General features: G+C 63.8%; 4 protein-coding genes across 4 annotated transcripts in view; all 4 read left to right on the top strand.

The window, feature by feature from the left end:
* CHLRE_02g095080v5 (uncharacterized protein) overlaps nt 1-3,268 on the top strand; it is a 10,022-nt gene extending 6,754 nt beyond the window's left edge. The window contains exons 16-21 of the mRNA XM_043059548.1: nt 24-116; nt 558-656; nt 1,091-1,165; nt 1,414-1,515; nt 1,904-1,989; nt 2,472-3,268. Of these exons, the coding sequence (XP_042927180.1) occupies nt 24-116; nt 558-656; nt 1,091-1,165; nt 1,414-1,515; nt 1,904-1,989; nt 2,472-2,562 (546 nt within the window). The 3' untranslated portion in view covers nt 2,563-3,268. The remainder of the gene's footprint in view (nt 1-23; nt 117-557; nt 657-1,090; nt 1,166-1,413; nt 1,516-1,903; nt 1,990-2,471) is intronic.
* An 848-nt stretch (nt 3,269-4,116) lies between these two features.
* CHLRE_02g095079v5 (uncharacterized protein) lies at nt 4,117-7,962 on the top strand. The gene is made up of 2 exons (XM_043059547.1): nt 4,117-4,339; nt 4,398-7,962. Exons 1-2 carry the CDS (start codon nt 4,243-4,245, stop codon nt 6,257-6,259), a joined length of 1,959 nt encoding a protein of 652 aa, XP_042927179.1. The 5' UTR covers nt 4,117-4,242; the 3' UTR covers nt 6,260-7,962.
* Nucleotides 7,963-10,696: 2,734 nt separating this feature from the next.
* On the top strand, nt 10,697-14,102 carry CHLRE_02g095078v5 (uncharacterized protein). Its single transcript, XM_043059546.1, has 2 exons — nt 10,697-10,911; nt 10,970-14,102. The coding sequence occupies exons 1-2, from the start codon at nt 10,815-10,817 to the stop codon at nt 12,853-12,855; spliced, it is 1,983 nt and encodes a 660-aa protein (XP_042927178.1). The 5' UTR covers nt 10,697-10,814; the 3' UTR covers nt 12,856-14,102.
* A 1,174-nt stretch (nt 14,103-15,276) lies between these two features.
* On the top strand, nt 15,277-20,777 carry CHLRE_02g095077v5 (uncharacterized protein). The gene is made up of 9 exons (XM_001702125.2): nt 15,277-15,734; nt 15,960-16,075; nt 16,360-16,405; nt 16,642-16,811; nt 17,290-17,405; nt 17,695-17,760; nt 18,068-18,196; nt 18,390-18,473; nt 18,962-20,777. The coding sequence occupies exons 1-9, from the start codon at nt 15,427-15,429 to the stop codon at nt 19,112-19,114; spliced, it is 1,188 nt and encodes a 395-aa protein (XP_001702177.2). The 5' UTR covers nt 15,277-15,426; the 3' UTR covers nt 19,115-20,777.
* Nucleotides 20,778-21,019: the final 242 nt, after the last annotated feature.

The raw sequence follows: 21,019 nt of genomic DNA, 5'->3' as shown, positions 1-21,019 counted from the left end.
CCACCTCCCCACCTCCTCTACAGCTGGTGTCCAAGGTGACGCTTCAGACGTTCATGGACACCTTCAACGACATCGCCCGCGCCGCCCACTCCAACGACGACAACTTCTACTCCCAGGTGCGGTGCGGGGTGGGGCTGGTTGTGTGTGTGTGTGTGTGTGTGTGTGTGTGTGTGTGTATGTGTGTGTGTGTGTGTGTGTGTGTGTGTGTGTGTGTGTGTGTGTGTGTGTGTGTGCGTGCTGCGGTTCTGTAGAAGGGAGCCATGTAGTTTGTGAGGATGTTGCTGGGGCTGGGCGCTTCAGGCATTGTGTCTGTGTTGGCAATGCACAAGGGGATACCGTAACGAGATAGTCAAGCCGCGAACCCCTCATACCCATCCCCCCATCCCCCTCCACCCTCTCTCATCCCTCCATATCCCGCACCTTCCCCATCTCCCCTCGGCACCTCCCCCACCTCCTCCCATCCTCCACCCCTACACCTCCCCACCATTTCCCCCACCTCCCCCACCATTTCCCCCACCTCTCTCCCCTCCCCCCTCCCCCCCAACACACACACGCAGCGCGGCATCAAGATCCACTCTCTGGAGGTGACGCGCTACCAGTGCGCGGACGCCTCCACCAGCGCCATTCTGGAGGCCATCATTCAGGAGACCACAAACGTGAGGGGGCGGGCGGGAGGAGCACGGAGGGGCCGGGGAGAGGGGAGCGGGGAGCGGGGAGCGGGGAGCGGGGAGAGGGGAGAGGGGAGAGGGGAGAGGGGAGAGGGGAGAGGGGAGAGGGGAGAGGGGAGAGGGGAGAGGGGAGGTTCCATGCATTATTAATGCAGACGGGATGCCCGCCTTACCTCCGGAGCCACGCCCTGGCCTCTCTCCTGTTCACTCCCTTGAACCTTCTTCCCTCCCCGAGTATTATCGATTGCACCCAACGCCTCTGCCTGCGCTCCGCTAGTTTAGCTTGGTTTGGTTTAGTATGAGCTGGTACTTAACAACCCCTCCCTCCCCATCCCCCTCCCTCCCCCTTCCTCTCCCTCCCTCCCCCTCCCTCTCCTAAACCCCTCCCCCTCCCTCTCCTAAACCCCTCCTCCCGCCCCCAGCGCATGAACCGGCTGTCCTGCCAGGAGTCGGAGAACGAGGTGGCTCTGGCCAAACTGCGAGGCATGGTGGAGCAGGTGCGGGGGGGGAGGGGGAAGAGGGGGAGGACGGGGAAGGAGGGGGTTGTTGATACCAGCGAAACTAAACGAAGCATAGGCAGAGGCGACAGTTGCAAGGGGGGACGGTGGTTGTATTCCAGCCCAAACTAAAGGGGGAGGGGAGGGCACATGGAGACGTGCAGGAGAAGGGCACGTCGGAAAAGGACACGCGTCGCTCCACCTGCCCACTCGGTCACAAAACGCCCCTTCCCCCCCCCCCCCCACAGGAGCGCGCCACGGGCGAGGTGCTGGACATCCAGCACCAGCACGCGCAGGCCACGGCGCGGGCGGAGGGCGCGGCGGAGGCGGAGCGCTGCGTGGCCTTCCTGGTGCGTGCGTGCGTGCGTGCATGTGTTTGTGTGTGTGTGTGTGTGTGTGTGTGTGTGTGTGTGTGTCTGTGTGTGTGTGTGTGTCTGTGTGTGTGTGTGTGTGTGTGTGTGGTGGGGGGCCTGTCTGTGTGCGTGTGTGATGCACAGGTGGGCCGGGGCGAGTAACGGTGTGTGTGTATGTATGGGACTGGGCGGGGCTGGCACGTGCTGGGGAGGAGCGGGCGGGGCCCACAGCCGGCGTGTGGCGGTGGCACGCACCCCAGGTTGCACACACCTCGCCAAACCGCATGCAAATACGGTAGATGAGGCTCATTCGCTCCTGCCACGCCCACACCCTCACAAGCCAGTCACCCATTCTCCGCGCGCCCTCTGCTCTCCACACGGGCAGGACGCGCTGCGCCGGAGCGGCGTGCTGCCTGCGGGCGGGCGCGACGGCCGCGACACAGCGGAGGAGTTCTGGAAGCTGCTGCGCAAGTGGGTGGGGCGGAGGGGCGGGCTGGAGAGGCGGGGGCCGGAAGGGGGAGGCCGGTTAGGTGGGGTTGGATTGACCCAAGAGGGGGCGGGGCGGAGGGGCGGGGAGGGGAGGGGGTTGCAGGGGGCCAGAGGGGTCAAAGGGGGCTAGCGGGCTAGGGGGTCGGGGCAGCACTGGGAGCAGCCGCGGGGTGGCAGAGCAGGTTGAAAGCCTGCAGGCCTGCTTTAGTAGGCGCTTTCCCCCACCTCCTGCCAGCAACTCTTGAAGCTTACGGCGGTATACCACGCCTCAAAGTGTGTCACCCCTGCCGCCCCCTGCACCCCCACGTGTCTTTCGGGTTGCTTATTGAGAACGATGAAAGCAACCCCATGCCACCCCACGCCTGTGCCTGTACTCCCCTATCGACGTTCACTCGTTTAACTTGGTTTGCTTTAGTTTGGGCAGGTATTTACAACTCACCCCGCCTGCCCCCCCTTTCCTTCAGGAACGAGGCGCTCACGGCTGTGGCCCAGGGCTCGGCGCACGTGTACTTCACGCCGCAGGACGCCCACCTCACCATCGAGAACCGCTCGTAAAGCCGTGCACGATCTTCTTGGACATCAAGCCTCTCGGGTGCTGTTTGATTGTGTGTGAGCTAGGGAGGCACACAGGTGTGGCCGTGTGGGTGCGTGTCTGTGTGTGTATGCGTGACCGGCATCCATGTCCTGTAAGCTACTGTTGAGGCACTGAGTCCGAATGTTCGAGGCAATGCATCAGGGGAGGGGTGTGTGGGTGCAGGGGTGCAATGCATGGTCTGGGCTGTCCTGTTTCTGTAATTGGTTGTGAGATGTGATTTTCGCATATCGGGCCTCAAATATGTGCATTTTACAAGGGTTTCCGCGTGTGCAAGGCTTGCATTCGTCTTACGTGTTTAACAGCACATGCCTGGGCAGCTGCTCTGTGGCAGGTAGCCACAAATCCTCGCAATCCCCCTCCGTCCAGCGCAAGCCGGCCCCGGGGCAGCAGCCCCAAAGAAATTTTGCAGATTGCGCTTCAAATTGCGACATTTTCAAGGGGTTTTGGGGGCATTTCGGGTAAACCAAGAGCAGGTCAATCATGTTTTGGGCCGGTTTTGGGGGGCACTTGTGCTTTCTGGAGCGATTTCGGTGGTGTAAGTACCCGCAGCGGTTGGCTATTTTCGATTTCGGTTGCGGGTACATCTGAGGGCCCCGAAGGACCCGAGGCTTATGCCGACCTCTGGAGGGGCCCCAGGTAATTTGTACGATTAATCCAGACAATAGGGTCGCCGCCTGACCTCCCAGGCTCTACGCAAGCAGAAGCCATACCTGGGGGGCAGGTGGCGCGGAGGCCGCGCCGCCAGGCGCATGCAGTGTGGCCGACGCCGCCACCCTCCACACCGCCGGCACACGGGCCAGCAGCGCGGAGGGTTTGGCAGCAGCATCCGGGCCGGACTGCAGCTCCGGCGGCACGCGCGCCATATCCGTAATGCGCAATATGGGGCGCAGGACGGACCGCTTGTACTGTATGTATAGTGCAGCGACGTGCGAGGCGTGGCCCGAGCGCACCAGCCGGCTTGGAAGCCACTAACTGGCGCACCGCGGCCAGTGCCTCCCAGCACCGCACTGCCGTGCCGAGCGTGAGCATACCCGGCAGCGCCATGAGAGCCGGGAAGTCACGCTCCAAGCCCCCTGCCGCAAGCCCCGCCGCACACGGCAAGACTGGATTGCCCCAGAGCGGAAATGCAAAGCACCAGGGACCTGGCACCAGCACAGCCGGGCGTAGGATTGTGACCGGAGGCAGGTAGCTGAGGGCACCCAGGAGGCGCACGAGGGCCGGGCAGGTTGCCGCCACCGGCTGGCCGAAGATAGCACAGCCATCATCGGCAGCGGGTCCGACGCCGCCGGCCGCCCGCTGCATCGTCAGGACGCAGAGGGGGTGGGCGGCCGTGTGTAGCTGCTGCACCAGGGATGACAGCTTAAGTAAGCCACAGTGGCACATCCAATAGGGATGGAGGTGGGGTGCACGTCGTGCCTGGTCGTGTGGCGGGACAAATCCAGGCAATAGGGTCGCCGAGAGCCGCGCCCCCGACCATCCGCATAGCGCATCTGGCATTCACCTGCATACCGTCGGCAACTCTATTGGGGCGCGTTAGTATCAACAGGGTGCACCGCATAAGCGACTCTCCTGTACGTGGACGGCTGTGACGGCTGACTTACTGTGGCCGCCCCAGTCAAGACAAACCGCAGACAAACGAGATGTCCGTAGCAGTCCTGCAAGCTTGGGAGGGGCGCTTCCTCAGCGGAGAGCTCAGCGATTGCGATGTGGTCTTCTTCCTGGAGCCCGAGTGTGCTGGTAAGTTCAACGGATAAGTAAAAATGAGAACGATAGCCATAAACCTTCCCGCCCACAGGCTCACCGCTGATGGGGCCCTACGCCCTCTCCACCCAAGCCGACGGCCGGGTACTCGTCGGCGCCCCGCTGGCCGCGCACACCCGCATCCTGTGCGACGGGTCAGAGCTTTTCCCCGCCGAGTTAGAGCGCTGGCGGGTTGCAGCTGCGGACGCAGATGGCGATAGCGGAGGTGCCAGCTGCTCGGGCGGCGAAGGGGCAGCGGGCGCTGACGCAGCGACAGGGGGCGCCGAGGCAGCGGCCGGGGGCGCTGATGGGGCCAGGCCCGCCAAGCGGCAGCGCGTGGCGGCGGCCGCGGGTCTGGCGGCGGGAGGCGGCGGGCGGCCGCAGCTGCACGTGGGGCTGTGGGCTCCCGGGGAACGGCGGCTGGCGGAGGCGCTGCTGCGCTTCATGTACTGCGGCGTGTTGCGCCTCAGCACCATGCCCGACCTGCTGCGGGCGCGGCCGGTGGCGCTGCGCCTAGCCATCGAGGGCGGTGTGCAGGCCTGCGACGACGGTGTGCGGGCCTCGCTCGGGGCGGCAAAGGCGGCGGGCAAGGCGGCGGTGCAGGCGGTGCTGTTGGACCTCTACGCCTGCCGCGCACTGCTGCCTGACCCCGACGACGCTGCGGGCGCTGACCCCACCGGGCCCGAGCTGCGGCGGGACGTGCTTACCTTCATTCGGGCAGCTGTGGTGCAGCGCTGCAAAGACATGTACCGCGCTGGTGGTGCTGCCCGTGCTGCTGGTGGGGCGGCTCCTGCTGGGGCGGCGGCGCCACCTGCGGCTGGCGTGGCAGCGGCTGCTGCTGGGGCGGCGGCTGTTGCCGGTGCTGGTGCGGCGGCTGGTGCGGCCGGGATCCCTGCAGCAGCTGGGGCAGCAGCGGCTGCGGCGGGCGCTTCAGCGGGCGAGCAGCCAGGCAGCAGCAGTCCGCCACTGGGCGAGCTGCTGGCTTTCGCATTCCAAAGCGTGTCTTCCATCCTCCAGGAAGTGCCCGTTCGCATGCAATTGCTTAGCCTCCCATGGGAAGCCATGGAGGCCTTGCTGGCATCGGAGGGCTTTGCCACGGACGACGAGGCGAGTGTGGTGCTGCTGGTGGCACACAGGCGGCACTCGCACATGAAGAACAAGTCGCCCCAGCAGGTCACTGCCGATGTGCAACGGCTGCTGCGCCACATCCGCTGGCCGCACGTGAGCGACGCCTTCCTGCTGCAGTACGCGCCCCACGTGTCCTGGCTTGGCATGAGCTTTGAGCGCGCCGTGTGGCTGAGCATGTACGCGCGGGCAACAACGCCGGAGCAGCGCTCGACCATGGAAAGGAACGCAGTAAGACATGAACAGGAGCAGCAGCAGCAGCAGCAGGGTGGGGCGCAGGCGGCACACGAGCACGTCAGCTTCCACCTGGATGCGCCCGGCCACCGCGCGCCCCGCCGCCCCGCCGCCCGCTCGCCCGGTGTGCGGACCTGCGCCGTGGATGCAAAGGAGCTCGTCCGCGTGCAGACGGGGCCGGTGGGCTCAGGAAAGCAGGAGTTTAGCGGAGCCACTGCGGCGGGCGGTTATTTCTGGAGCCCCTACGTGTGCCGGTATGATGGGGGTGTGGGCGTGGTGCTGGGGTGCAATACTCACACCTATGACGCCAGGCAGGTTACGCCTGGCACGGCCTTCCCCGGCAAGGACGTGGTCCTCAGTGTGCTTGATTCGGAAGGCCGGGTAGCGCACAGCCGCCCTTACGGCAGCGCCAATGGCGGCACGGGGGCCCGCATTAGGTTTACGGGCGAGGCGCCGCTGATGCTGGACCTGGTGGATAAGGCGGCGGAGGGCGAGGCGCGGTGGGCGCGCTACCTGTGGGCTGGCAAGCTGCACATCCGGGTGGAATTTAGGTCGTAGGCAGCCGGGGGTTGCTGAGGTGGCCAGCCGCTTGCTTGCGGGGCACACGCACACACACACGGGCGCTGGAAGCGAGCGAGCGCTTGGTTGGCTGGTTGGTTGCTCATGGTGGGGCGGCGGGGAGTGAGGAGGCATGGGGCGTGGCAAGGCCGTTGCCGTGCGGTACAATATGCGGTGACGGAAGCTTGGAGGCCGGGCAGTATGGCTCGCGCAGCCAGAATTGAATGCTTGAAAGCGGGTGGGTGGGAGGCATGTGCCCGAGTTAATGGACAGGCCGTAACTGATCCCCCGGGAACGTATGCAAGGTGCGCAATATGATGTGCGGGAAGCTGGGGTTCCCGGTATGACTTACGGCAGCGCAGTGCAATGCAGATAAGGCTAGTCACTGCGACGTAGCTGGCTGGGTCTCGCCTGGCTCGAGGTCTGGTACGGGCTGTTGCGTGTGCATGCCTTGCCCACGCAGGTAGGGTGCGTGCGTGCGTGCTGTGCGCGTGTTGCCTTCCTTCGCTGCTGTTGTGTAGCCGTATGTTTTGCTTTTGAGGTCGATAGTGGCAGCGCACTCGGCCAATATGGTACCTGGTCAGCCTGGTAGCGGCTGCGTTTGTAGTTCGAGGAAACAACCAGACACCGGCTATGACCCGAAGATGACAATAGTATAAAATCCTTCGGGGCGCCTTCGGCTGCAAAAGGTGACGGTTTGGTATGGCTTCGGCCCACGTTCTTATTTCGAGGGACCATTTCCTTGTTGATTCCTCTGATGATTGTATCGTGTGTTTCAGGTACGGCAGCATGCACGTGTGTCGTACATGCTGGGCTGTGTTGGGATGTGGTGGTAGCAACGGCCACGCGATGTGTGAGCATGCTGGAGCCACCGGGGAGTCTTGTGTTGGGCTTGGCGTAGGTGCACCATGCGGTTTGTTACAGCGATAAGTCTGCCTCTGCAATGGCGGTGCGGCAACAGGAGTGCATGACGGAGCCTTGGAAGGCGAACAGTGTGTGTATGGCAGTAAGGAGGCCACAGGCTCAGGGCAGGTGCTGCCCAGGTACCACTAACGCAGGTGCCGTTGCCGCGTCCTTTGTGCTGGGTGTAATCGTTTACAAGTGACGGCGTTGAGATTATGCCGCCCGACCACTACCGCATCCATCGGCCATCCAATTGCTGTTTGGGCTGCTCAGCGGTACGCGTTCTCTGCTGCGTCAGCACACGAAACGAGCTGCAGTCCCGTGCGCCACTTCGGCCAACACTACCTTAAAGACAGCCCTATCTCCGCATTTGTATCGTAGCACATGGTAGCACATATCGCTGCTTCACATACTTGGCATGGCGCACGGCTGGGGTCGTTTCGCCATGGTCGCCGAGGTGCGGCTTTGGTTATTTGCAGGGAGCCCGGGAACATTCTTGCATACCGCACCGGTCGGATTGCAGGAAGCTGTGAGTTCGCAGGCCGAGGTGCACGGCCCACGAGCCACGAGCCACGCACGGATATGGGACGATTGTGTGTCACGCCCTAACGCGTGTACGTGCTGATGCTGACAGAACGTGCCCTGGTTAGCTGATAGAGGTTACATTAGTTACATATGTGGGACGATAGCCGTGGACTAAGCCCTGGTTAGATGATAGAGGTTACATGTGGGACGACAGCCGTGGACTAAGCCCTGGTTAGCTGATAGAGGTTACATGTGGGATGACAGCCGTGGACTTAGCCAGGGCCCCAAAAACGTACGAGACACGCACGCTCACTCGAGGAGGGATCCCCGAATGACCCCCATGCTCCTCGCCTCCGGCGTAGAGGGGAGGAATAACCCCAGGCCCGGCTCACCGCAAACGCTAGCGCTGCTCACCTACGCCGTGGGTCGGTGTCATAAGACTACCTCTTGCGAGTCCCTAAGCTGACAAGCTAGGGCGAGGCCGGTGGCGAGTCCGCTGCTGGCCCTACAAAGATAACCCCTCTAACATCATCTCGCGCTAGGAATGGGTGCTGGTTCGGGACAAGGTCCCAGCGGCGCGGAGGCTGACGCAGACTCACAAACGCAGCTAGCCGTGACCAGAAGTCCGCAATCACCTCCACACCGATCCTTCGCACAACATCAACCTCCGCAGTTCGGCCTGCAGCATCACGGCAAGCGTAAAGGCGCTGCCGGCCGTATTCCAGGGCCGCCACAGCAGCCAAGCACACGATGTCGGATGTCCCACACCGCCTGCGGTAGCCCTGGTGGCGCCTATACTAACCACAACAACTGGTTCCGTGTGATGTCCACATTCGCACGCTCCCGCAGCACATCACGCAGAGCCTCCGCCACCACACAGTCCCAGAAGTGATGAACCCCAGCCCCAGCAGTCATCTGAGTCCCACACGGGCATTTCTCCACGCGTCCATCCGCGGCCAACGCAGCAAGCATCCCAAAGCCAGTGCTCGTATCTTCCTTCTTTTTGACAGAAATTTGCCCAAATATGCCTCCGGCGGAAGAAATTTTTGATTCTTGTGGCCAAAAATCTGTGGAAACGCTTCAGGTTTGGAGGGGTCTTTCTGAGATTCGCAGAAGACATTTCAGGGCGTTTCTGTCACAGGCTGTCACTTGTCCGGGCCCAAGGCAAGGGTGACTGAGGTTCCCCAGGAAACTCTATCTACGGCCGTGTCCTGCTGGCACCGTGGGGGCACACCAAGATAGGGCAGCCTTCTACTAGGGGAGTCATTACGTGGGTGGGTGAGCGTGGTGAGCGTGGGAGAGGGCGCTGGGGTTTGGCGTGGGGATGGGCCACGTTTTGCCATGGAGCCATAGAGCCGGTGCTTTTTTCAGCAACGTAGTGTAACGTGGCAACAGCAACCTCACCCTGCACGCTGTGACAGCGGCACATCCCGTGCGGCGGAATATTTTGCTGTGCCGGAGCCGAAACATGGGCTGGGGGCAACAGCAACCTCACCCCGCATGCTGTAACAGGGGCACATCTCTTGCGGCGGAATATTTTGCTGTGCCGGAGCCGGAACGTGGGCTGGGGGCAACAGCAACCTTACCCCGCGCGCTGTAACAGGACAAGCTTGTTTGCCGTTGCACCAGATGCCCAGTACCAGCCATGTGTTTGTGTGGAGTTTCTGTTTTGAGATGGATGCACGGCACGAATGGGAGATTGAGAGATTGCTGACACGGCCTGCCACCCCCCTGGCTTGACGCGAACCGTGCATAGGTCGGGGGCGGAGCCCCCGGAAAATTTTTGGGATGAAAGATGCGGCGGCAGCGGGTTTCTGAGAATTAAAGATGCCCTATTTCGGATATCTGTCACTGGCGCCGCACCTGCCTTCTTAAGATACGAGCACTGCCCAAAGCTCGTAAATCCATTGACTGCCAGGCGCCAGAGCGGTTCCTTGTGTCGCGGCTCCCACACCAAAGCCCACAGCCGCGCCAGGGCCACCCGCAGCGCATGAATCGCTTCCGCTGCCGGCGGCGCGGCGCCGCTGTAGGCCTCTTGGATGAAGGCCAAGTGACGCACGCGGAGCGCGTCGTACGCAGGCGCGAGTTGAAGCTGGGTTGCCTACTTCACTGTGAGGGTCAGCAATGGCACGTCAGCCGCGCCATGCCGCTACGGCGCCACCCCAGGCTCTGCGTGCGCCAGCAGCAGGGGCAGGTGGCGCGCGCGGAGGCCGCGCCGCCAGGCGCATGCAGTGTGGCCGACACCGCCACCCGCCACGCCGCCGGTACACGGGCCAGCAGCGCGGAGATTTGGGCAGCAGCATCCGGGCCGGACTGCAGCTGCGGCGGCACGCGCGCCATATCCGTAATGCGCAGGATGGGGCGCAGGACGGACCGCTCGTACTGTTCAGTACAGCGACGTGCGAGGCGTGGCCCGAGCGCACCAGCCGGCTTGGAAGCCACTAACTTGCGGACCGCGGCCAGCGCCTCCCAGCACCGCACTGCCGTGCCGAGCGTGAGCATACCCGGCAGCGCCATGAGAGCCGGGAAGTCACGCTCCAAGCCCCCTGCCGCAATAAGCCCCGCCGCACACGGCAAGACTGGATTGCCCCAGAGCGGAAATGCAAAGCACCAGGGACCTGGCACCAGCACAGCCGGGCGTAGGATTGTGACCGGAGGCAGGTAGCTGAGGGCACCCAGGAGGCGCACGAGGGCCGGGCAGGTTGCCGCCACCGGCTGGCCGAAGATAGCACCAACAGCGGCCGCCGGCCGCCCGCTGCATCGTCAGGACGCAGAGGGGGTGGGCGGCCGTGTGTAGCTGCTGCACCAGGGATGACAGCTTAAGTAAGCCACAGTGGCACATCCAATAGGGATGGAGGCGTGGGGTGCACAGCTCAGCACAGGATACGGCGTCGTCACGTCGTGCCTGGTCGTGTGGCGGGACAAATCCAGACAATAGGGTCGCCGAGAGCCGCGCCCCCGACCATGGCATAGCGCATCTTGCATACTTATTGTACAGTGACGGTAACTGTATTGGAGCGCGTTAGTATGAACACATGCACTGCATAAGCGACTCTCAAGTCAGATGCGCGGTGCCTCGACGGATCTGTCGCAGCTGCCCAGTTAAAACAGACAGCATACAACTGAAATGTCTAAAGCAGTCCTGCAAGCTTGGGAGGGGCGCTTCCTCAGCGGAGAGCTCAGCGACTGCGATGTGGTCTTCTTCCTGGAGCCCGAGTGTGCTGGTAAGTTCAACGGATAAGTAAAAATGAGAACGATAGCCATAAACCTTCCCGACCACAGGCTCGCCGCTGACGGGGCCCTACGCCCTCTCCAACCAAGCCGACGGCCGCGTGCTCGTCGGCGCCCCGCTGCCCGCGCACACCCGCATCCTGTGCGACGGGTCAGAGCTTTTCCCCGCCGAGCTAGAGCGCTGGCGGGTTGCAGCTGCGGACGCAGATGGCGATAGCGGAGGTGCCAGCTGCTCGGGCGGCGAAGGGGCAGCGGGCGCTGACGCAGGGACAGGGGGCGCCGAGGCAGCGGCACGGGGCGCTGACGGGGCCAGGCCCGCCAAGCGGCAGCGCGTGGCGGCGGCCGCGGGTCTGGCGGCGGGAGGCGGCGGGCGGCCGCAGCTGCACGTGGGGCTGTGGGCTCCCGGGGAGCGGCGGCTGGCGGAGGCGCTGCTGCGCTTCATGTACTGCGGCGTGTTGCGCCTCAGCACCATGCCCGACCTGCTGCGGGCGCGGCCGGTGGCGCTGCGCCTAGCCATCGAGGGCGGTGTGCAGGCCTGCGACGACAGTGTGCGGGCCTCGCTCGGGGCGGCAAAGGCGGCGGGCGAGGCGGCGGTACAGGCGGTGCTGTTGGACCTGTACGCCTGCCGCGCACTGCTGCCTGAGCCCGAAGACGCTGCGGGCGCTGACCCCACCGGGCCCGAGCTGCGGCGGGACGTGCTCACCTTCAGTCGGGCAGCTGTGGTGCAGCGCTGCAAGGACATGTACGGCGCTGGTGGTGCTGCCCGTGCTGCTGGTGGGGCGGCTCCTGCTGGAGCGGCTCCTGCTGGAGCGGCTCCTGCTGGGGCGGCGGCGCCACCTGCGGCTGGCGTTGCAGCGGCTGCTGCTGGGGCGGCGGCTGTCGCCGGTGCTGGTGCGGCGGCTGGTGCGGTCGGGATCCCTGCAGCAGCTGGGGCAGCAGCGGCTGCGGCGGGCGATGCGGCGGGCGAGCAGCCAGGCAGCGGCAGTCCGCCACTGGGCGAGCTGCTGGCTTTCGCATTCCAAAGCGTGTCTTCCATCCTCCAGGAAGTGCCCATTCGCATGCAATTGCTTAGCCTCCCATGGGAAGCAATGGAGGCCTTGCTGGCATCGGAGGGCTTTGCCACGGACGACGAGGCGAGTGTGGTGCTGCTGTTGGCACACAGGCGGTACTGGCGCATGAAGAACGAGTTGCCCCAGCAGGTCACTGCCCATGTGCAGCGGCTGCTGCGTCACATCCGCTGGCCGCACGTGAGCGACGCCTTCCTGCTGCAGTACGCGCCCCACGTGCCCTGGCTGGGCATGAGCTGGGAGCGCGCCGCATGGCTGAGCATGTACGCGCGGGCAACAACGCCGGAGCAGCGCTCGACCATGGAAAGGGCCGCAGCAAGACATGAACAGCAGCAGCAGCAGCAGGGTGGGGCGCAGGCGGCACACGAGCACGTCAGCTTCCACCTGGATGCGCCCGGCCACCGCGCGCCCCGCCGCCCCGCCGCCCGCCCGCCCGGTGTGCGGGCCTGCGCCGTGGATGCAAAGGAGCTTGTTCGCGTACAGACGGGGCCGGTGGGCTCACGAGAGCCGCAGTTTAACGGAGCCGCTGCGGCGGGCGGTTACCTCTGGAGCCCCTACGTGTGCCGGTATGATGGGGGTGTGGGCGTGGCGCTGGTTTGCGGGGCTCTACTCTATGACGCCAGGCAGGTTGCGCCTGGCATGGCCTTCCCCGGCAAGGACGTGGTCGTCACAGTGCTGGATTTGGAAGGCCGAGTGGCACACAGCCGTCCCTATGGCAGAGCCAACGGCGGCACGGCGGGGGTCAGCATTGGGTTGATGGGCGAGCCGCTGCTGCTGGACCTGGAGGATAAGGCGGCGGAAGGCGAGGCGCGGTGGGCGCGCTACCTGCGGGCTGGCAAGCTGCACATGCGGGTGGAATTTAGGTCGTAGGCAGCAGGGGGTTCGCTAAGGTGGCCAGCCGCTTGCTTGCGGGGCACACGCACACTCACGTGTGCGCTGGAAGCGAGCGAGCTTGGTTGCTCATAGTGGTGCGGTGGAGAGCAAGGTGGTATGGGGCGTGGCAAGGCCGTTGCCGTGCGGTACGGTATGCGGAGACGGAAGTTTGGAGGCCTGGCACTGTGGCTCTCAGAGCCAGAATTTATGGAGTTGGTGTGGGTGGGTGGGAGGCATGTGCCCGAGTTCATGGATAGGCCGTAACAGGTCCCTGAGACCCCAAGTTGGTCGCAAACGCATTGGGCAAAGGCGGTCCCGTGTGGCCGCTCCGTGCGGGTGGGGCGCGGCGCCTGGACTGCGGGGGGAGCCCGAGGGCCCCGCTAACCCCGAGACCAGGAGAACCTGAAATTGTATAATTGGATAGAACGTCCTCACAGGCCGTGGCTGTGCGGCCGCAGCTGCTAAGGCCATAGCTACCGCATAGGGCTGTTGCTGTGAGGCCGTAGCGTGGCACTTGCGCAGCAGGTCAGCCGTGGCCCCAAAACGGACGTCATGTAGTGTGGGCTCAGCCCACTTTTCTCTTCAGGGGGGCCCTTCATAATTTCGCTGTGCTCTGATGATTGTATCGTGTGTTTCAGGTACGGCAGCATGCACGTGTGCCGTACATGCTGGGCTGTGTTGGGACGCGGTGGTAGCAACGGCCACGCGATGTGTGAGCATGCTGGAGCTACCAGGGAGTCGTGTGTTGGGCTTGGCGTAGGTGCCCCACGCGGTTTGTTACAGCGATAAGCCTGCCTCTGCAATGGCCGTGCGGCAACAGGAGTGCATGACGGAGCCTTGGAAGGCGAACAGTGTGTGTACGGCACAGAGCCGTATATACCGGTATTGTACGGAGGCCACAGACTCAGGGCAGCTGCTGCCCAGGTACCACTAACGCAGGTGCCGCGTCCTTTTGTGCTGGGTGTAATTGTAGTAGGATAGTCGGCAAAAGACGCATCTAGATGCCCCAGGGCACCGTCCGCAGGGTTATATACTTGTGTGTCGTAGAACTTCCGTGTTCCGCCCACAGTAATTGTTTACAAGTGACGGCGTTGAGATTGTGCCGCCCGACCACTACCGCATCCATCGGCCATCCAATTGCTCTTTGGGCTGTTACGCGGTACGCGTTCTCTGCTGCGTCAGCACACGGACCGAGCTCCAGTCCCGTGCGCCACTTCGGCCAACACTACCTCTAATCTTGCCTCTAATACAGTCCATCTCCGCATTGGTATCGTAGCACGCATCGCTGTTTCCCGTTGTTGTCAGGGTGCACGGCTGGGGATTCACCACAGTCGCCGAGGTGCGGCTTTGGTTTGCAGGGAGCCCGGGAGCATTCTTGCATACCGCACCGGTAGGATCGCAGGAAGCTGAAAGTTGCAAGCCTAGGTGAGCGCCCCACGACCCACGGTCCCATGGACATGGGGACGATGGTGACTGCGCACATCCGGACATCCCCAGGCAGAGGCGCAGTCTGGCGCAGTGCCGCGCAGCGGCCCACGAAGGTCATGAGTCATGACCGATGACACACGGTCTTGCTTGGGAGCCCCCCCGACTTCCCGGGGCTCTGGTCACAGGCTCGCATCTTTATTCGCACGACTTGCGCATCACCAGTTAGCCCGTGCTGGGCTGGCCCGTTGCCCGGGCTTGGGGTTGCTTGGTGCGCGCTCTGCTGCCTCTCCTGCACACGGACCGACTGCGGTCCCGTGTGCCGCACTAGCGGGCCGTCCCAGCACTGCTGGATGCCTGGGCGGGACAGCCGGATGGCTGGGGACTGTTGGATGGCCCGGTCGGGCCGACCCGGGAATGCTGGATGCCCGCGCCGGCTGGATGAGTCTCCGACCCCGGCATGGCTCGCCCAGACATCGGCTCGCCCAGACGTCGGCATCCCTCCCACCCTCCGGTAAAGTAAATCCGGCGTTCGCCCAGCCGCGCACTCCTTTCCTGCCGTTGCAAATTGTTTGCCATCTGCTGGGGTTTGGGAATCAGCTGCACCCTACGGGACTTCACCAACCTGCCTTACCACAGTCCCATCACACTCCCACCCTCCGCACCCTCCGCTGGTATTGACACTCCAAGCTGGCGAGCACATTTGTTCTGTACGCGCCTCCTTGTGCCTTGAGTTCCTAGAGATGTTGTTTAGCTATCAATGCGTCTACGCGGCCGCGGCGTTCAGAAGGGGTTTAGGTCCGCGCCCGCGTGGGAGGCACCGCGACCCCTACACAATGGCGCGAACCTGGCAGTACCAATCTATTCTAATATCTGGGTCAAAGAACGCGGATGCCGTGCGGCGGGGCGATCGAGCCGACCGGATGGGGCGGGCCCCATCTCAAGGGGCCATCCAAGTGGACTCACAGAAACGTCCTGCTAGAAGTCGCCGATTACTCATACAAGAGCCTTGAGCATACTGCATCCAACTATCTCTCCGCCCTACCTGGTCCCAGCTAGCAAGCGTCAATCAACATCACACAAAAGTCTGCAACAGTCTTCGGACCCCAACTCAGAGGCCCGCGTTTCCGTCGCCGCGACCAAATGGCGTTTTCGCTACTCACTTCCAGCCGCGCTGCCCAGCAGGCGGCGTCAGTGCGGGGCAAGGCGTCACGTCGCCAGGCCCAGCCGGCCGCGCCTGCGCCTGCGAATGCTGCTACTGCCAGCTGCAGTGGTCGTGTGGAGCCTGTGCATCCTGCCGGGCTGTGGGGACGGCGCGCGAGCATCGAACGGTCGCGGTACCTTCTTCGCGTAGCTGCCGACCCCAGCCTTGCGCAGCCCAGCACGAGCCTAGAGAAGCACCAGATGCACAAGAACCAGCCCGAGAAGCACGATGAGGTGTATGACATGAGGTAAGACCGGCCTAGGGACCACAGCCGCGACGCCACCGTTTGAACGTGCCCGGACGACGCGGATTGGGGCTACGCTGCCCGCGATTGCATCGAATTATGCAGTGTCTATCAGCTGGGGGTCCCGCAGCTCTCGGAGAAAGTGACCTGCCTTTTGGCACCATGAATCATCGGCTTGACTTTTGGTGCTCCCTCGCCCCTGCTCGGCTTTTCGCCCCAATTACGCAGCACCTGTCCTATGGGTGGTGTGGAGGCCATCATGCGCAAGGAGTCGCAGGGTATCCTGACCACAACTCCGGACGTCACCCTCGCCGCGATTATCCCGAAGTTGAACAAAGTCACCGGTAAGCGCGGTCACAGTGCGGGCCCAAAGGCGTGTCCGATTTGGATGGCGTCGCGGGTTTGGGCCAGCTGTCGACGAGCAGCTGCCGATGGTGCTGATTTTATGCGCCCTTGGTTTGTTGGCAGCGGCATCTGCGCCTGGCGCAAGGCAGGGGAACTGTTAGCGTTCTGCTTATTTCTATGTTTGGCAATACGGTATGCACGAGGTTTGGGCGAAGCTCCACGGGCCGTGCTGCTGCCTCCGCTGCTGCACCTCAGCCAGCCCGCGCGTGTTCACCCGCTGCAGGCCTGCCCGTTCTGGACGCGGAGGGCAAGGTGGTAGGCGTCATCAGGTGAGGCGTGGTGGTGTGCAACGCGCGCGACTGTATGCGGTGGCGCAGGCGTGGACGGCCGTGGCCGTTGGCACAGGTAAAGCCGTGTACACCTGCGACCTGCCGCCTCCGCGCGTACCGTTACCAACTCCCACGCGAATCGGCTCCTGCCTCCATCCTTCCTTCCATGTTTCTCCACCTCCCTCCCTCTGCCTTGCGCCTCACCTCGGCTCTCCCTTCCTCTTTCCCGCTCGCAGCCGCAAGGACATCATCCGCGTGCGCAAGTCGGGCAGCACCATGACGGAGCTGGTGAAGAAGCACATGACCTCGCCCGCCATCACCGTGTCCATCAGGGCCACGGTGCAGGAGGCCGCCGACATCATGCTCAAGTACGGCATCCGCCGCCTTCCAGTGGTGGACACCGACGGTGGGTTGTTTTGGCGGGTAGGATGGATAGAGGGAGGAAGGGAGGGTTTTCCTGGCTTTCAAAGCTGGTGCGTGTAGTGCACTGGGGAGGTACTGGGCCATGGGCGCCGCACGTAGAGGCAGCCGGGAAGGGAGGGGCCATGACCGGGTGTAGGGACATAGTGGGGTCAAGCTGGCACGTGCCCCGACTGGCTTGGAGGAGTGCGCGGGGGCCGCCGCGCGGCGTCACGGGCTCAGCAGCAGCATACAACTTCCCAGCCGAAGGACCGCGGCCTCGGAACGCTCTGTGAAAGGCTGCCAGCCATGCGCAGCTACCCTGGTCCACAGCCGAACCTCACCTCCGCATTGCGGCGCGCAAGCGCTTTCAGCAACCAACGCCAGCAGCCCGTCGTGCTGTGTGTGTGCGGTACCCGCGCCTGTGCCCACGTCCTGTCGCGCCCACGTCCTTGTGCTGCTGCCGGTGCTGCTGCTGTGTGCAGGCCGGCCCCTGGGCCTGGTGTCGCGCTCGGATATCTTCAAGCCGCTGGGCGACTACACCAAGGTCATGGAGGAGGAGCTGGCCATGCTGGCGGGCAAGGGCAGCTGGCAGATCAAGGTAAGGAGCGGCAACAGGAGGAGGAGGAGGAGAGGAGCGTGTGTGTGTGTGGAAGCGGGTGCGGGTGCTGGACTGGCACCACCATAGGGCTGGGGGGAGGGCCAAGGGGCTGAGAGGATCCAGCTGTGGCGTCAGCGAGCATGTGGCCTGAGGGCCTGCCTTAGGAGGCGCGTGCGGGCGCCAGCTCCACCTGCGGTCTTACTCCCTGTGCCCGCCGGTCCGACCTGACTAACTGATTGGCTGGCTCTTGCGCCCTCCCTACCGCCACCTCCCTCTGTCTGACCCGCAGTACCTGTTCGACGGCAGCTGTCCCATCTGCTCGTCCATGAAGGAGCTGTTGGAGCGCCAGGACAAGGTGGGGTTGCGGCGGAGTCGGGCGGGCCGGGGGTTGGGGCGGAGCAGAGCGGGGTGGGCGGGGCCGGGTAGGCACTGTTACGGCCCGTATTCGCCCGTGGTACAGCTGGGCGGGGGCAGCAGCTGGGTGGGTACGGGCAGGAATGCGTCCTGGGGAGAGAAAGGAGCTTGCCCGCTTGGGTCGGCCGGGGGCGGAGCGCGTCCGCTGGGACAGTTGGAGCATTGTGGGTAGTCGCCATCCGATCCTGTCCTCACCTCCACCCTGACACCCGCACTTGCCGTCCGTGTCGGCCGTACCGCACGCGCAGGGTGCCGGCCGCATCATCTTTGTGGACGTGTCGTCCAGCAAGTATCGCCCCTCCAAGAACATGGGCATCAGCCAGGATGAGGCCATGACCACCATCCACTCCATCCGCCCCGACGGCTCCGTGCTGCAGGTGTGGGCGCGGCGCAAGCTGTGGGCAGCGGGGCCGGGCTGGGGCGCGACACCCACTGCAAACCCTGCTGTGCTAACGACACGCTGGACGGCACGCTGTACGACGCGCTAAACCTCACGCCGAACGACACGCTAAACGGCACGCTAAACGGCACGCTAACTGGCGCCACCCGCCATGTTGCACAACTGCGCAGGGCACCGACGCCATCCGCGCCATGTACACGGTGGTGGGCCTGGGCTGGCTGGCCTTCCTCATGGAGCTGCCGCTGTTCACACAGGTGCGGGGCGGCGGGCGAGGGATGGGCATGGGTGGCTGCGTGGGTAGGGGTAAGCAGGCGGGCAGCAGGGGCGGAGGGGAGGGCTAGCGGCGGCGGGGGCGTGAGGATGGGCGGTTGGCAGGGGCAGCATGGAAGGCAAGGGGCAAAGGGGGCCAGGAGGGAATGCGGCGTGAACGGGGTCCAGGGCAGTGCAGTCGGGCCTTGCTGGGCAGAAGCCAGGAAGAATACGGGTACGGGTTCTCAGTCAAAGTGCGGGGGCGGTGGTGAAGACAAGTGGAAGGGGAGAAGAGGACGGTGGTGGGCCAGGGAATACACGAGGGATTGCGGCTGCGGAACGCACCGCATAACAACGAATCACGACGTGAGGCCAGTCGCCAGCTGGCGATCAGTACCATACTCCCATGGGCACACCAGCGGGCCTTAATGTTACGCCCGGTCTCGTCTGCATCACGTGACCGACGCTGATCATGATTCCGCGCATGATGCAGGCTGTGGACGCGCTGTACGACTTCATTAGCCGCAACCGCATTTCGCTGGGCAGCGCCATGGACACACTGCTGGCGGGCAAGAAGCTGCAGATGAGCAAGCAGGGCGTCACCACCTGCTCCGACGTGGACGAGGAGTGCAGCGTGGACTGGTAAACAACACGGCAAAGCGACAGCCGCGGCCGCGGCGGCAGGAGCCCTGCAGCAGCAGCTGCTGCAGCTGCTGATGCTACAGCAATGGCGGCAGCAGCAGCAGTAGTACGTGGTGGCGCAGCACGCCACGCAGGACGGCTTCTGCGTGGACAGCAGCCGGCACTGGAGCAAGGTCTGAGCGATCTTAGAGCGGGCGTTGGCGCGGGAGCGCGAAGCGGACATCGGCAGTTCGGCACTGGGCCCGGCGCATGGTGTGGGGCGCGGGAGCATGCATCTTGGGAGCATCCGTTTAATGCGCAGCGGCGGCGGCGTGCATGGCAGCGGTGTGCAGCGTCCGCAGCAGCGTGCGCAGCTGCGCCGCTCGTGCACCACACGCATTATGACCGGTGACGGGCAAGGACCGATGATGGGCAATGTGTCACGTGCGCGGACTCTCGGGTTGCGGCATGCGCTATCGTTCCTCACACGGGACGCCTGCGGGACGTGATCTGGTCAAGAGCGCAATGGCACCGTATGGCGCCTTTGGCAAGGGAGGTTGAAGAGCTCTTTCATTTCGCGGGGGTGGCGGCGTTTCCAATTGATCCTTAGTTTATTTAGATGAGTAGGGATGCACTGTGTCTGTTGCTTTCTATTCGCTGCTGGTGCCCGCTGCATTGGCGGCGCCGGCGCGGCCGGAACCCGAGCGGCACGCGCGGCCTCCGTGAAACGACTCCGGCGCAGCTAGCATCGGGGCCGTGCTGGGAGGTGGCGGCAGCGTTATGCGTCGATCAGGCGGAACGTTCTTCCGATTTCATTCGCGTGAGGGGTCAGAGCTTGGCATAGCGAGATAAACGTCTTCGTGCGTAGTGCGCGTGACACCAGAGTGCAGAATTGCATGGGCGCGGCGGCGGGATTGGTGCAGGTCGGACACTCGCCACGCGTCGGCACTGGACGCAAACCTTCCCACTGCTGCGCAGGCTGTGGCCGCTGTGTTGCCTGCCTGCACGCCCCTTCTGAGAGGCGCCGGTGTGATGACGGCGATTGTCCTTCCCATCCTCTTCGGTGTCTGTGCGCGAGTCGTAGCAATAAGTTGGTTTGCGGGAGATATAGTATTTCAGATAATTACGGATGCGGGCGGTGGGGGTCCGAATGCGACGCCTGCGCGCATGGGGTTACGCCGGACCACACGCGTGGGTTCAGGAGTCAGGACCCTTCGTGAACCGTCTGCAGATCAGGGCGAGGGGCGAGCGGTCGGTCCCATGTGGTGCGAATGGGGGGTACTTGAAGGACATTCGAGCCATCCTCGGAAGTGGCGGACGGAGGTGGCGCGGGGTCTGATGTGTGGTGGGAGTCCCCTACACCAGATGGGGTGCTGCGTAGTTGACGGACGCGACAGCGGAGGCTTTTGAGGTCGATAATGTACACAGTATTTCGGCATTGCGGCATCAGTTATATTATTATTTGGATGCGCCGTTACCAGGCTAGGACAGGCGGCTCTCCAACGTCATGTTCGCTTGTGTTGCGGTTTATCAAGCACGTCGATAACAGGCGATGAAGGGTAACGCGCACGGTCCACTGACAGTTTTGCGCACGGCACCTTGCGGTCAGGAGGCCACCAAGTCGAAACGAAGAATTAGGAAGGGGCTTATGGACGAGGCTCAATCCGTGCATGTAAATCACGTCAACTTGTGAAACTCCCTGAGAGCTTCGCCCACCTGGGCCGCTGGGCGGGCCAGTGGTGAGGCAGCTGAAGGGCCGTGGTCGAATGTATGGGGGTATTGCACACCGCCTCATGCCCACCCCTCATGACGCTTGGCCTCTTCAGGCTGAAGGCTCTGCCCCCACGCCCAGCCATCATCCGCGTCCAACCTTCAGGAGTGCGCTGCTGGGTTGTGATTTGTCCGCAGCTGCCTGCGCCACAGGCCTCTG

Source organism: Chlamydomonas reinhardtii, chromosome 2, assembly GCF_000002595.2.
Source record: "Chlamydomonas reinhardtii strain CC-503 cw92 mt+ chromosome 2, whole genome shotgun sequence".
Classification (NCBI taxonomy): Eukaryota; Viridiplantae; Chlorophyta; class Chlorophyceae; order Chlamydomonadales; family Chlamydomonadaceae; genus Chlamydomonas; species Chlamydomonas reinhardtii.
This window is presented reverse-complemented; position numbering and strand designations above follow the sequence as displayed.

Excerpts from the sequence above, each read along its gene's own strand:
- CHLRE_02g095078v5 (XM_043059546.1), top strand. The coding sequence starts at position 10,815 with ATGTCTAAAGCAGTCCTGCAAGCTTGGGAGGGGCGCTTCCTCAGCGGA. Across the intron at positions 10,912-10,969 it reads CCTGGAGCCCGAGTGTGCTG|GCTCGCCGCTGACGGGGCCC; the intron begins GTAAGTTCAACG and ends TCCCGACCACAG.
- CHLRE_02g095079v5 (XM_043059547.1), top strand. The coding sequence starts at position 4,243 with ATGTCCGTAGCAGTCCTGCAAGCTTGGGAGGGGCGCTTCCTCAGCGGA. Across the intron at positions 4,340-4,397 it reads CCTGGAGCCCGAGTGTGCTG|GCTCACCGCTGATGGGGCCC; the intron begins GTAAGTTCAACG and ends TCCCGCCCACAG.
- CHLRE_02g095077v5 (XM_001702125.2), top strand. The coding sequence starts at position 15,427 with ATGGCGTTTTCGCTACTCACTTCCAGCCGCGCTGCCCAGCAGGCGGCG. Across the intron at positions 16,076-16,359 it reads GAAGTTGAACAAAGTCACCG|GCCTGCCCGTTCTGGACGCG; the intron begins GTAAGCGCGGTC and ends CACCCGCTGCAG. Across the intron at positions 17,761-18,067 it reads TGTTGGAGCGCCAGGACAAG|GGTGCCGGCCGCATCATCTT; the intron begins GTGGGGTTGCGG and ends CCGCACGCGCAG.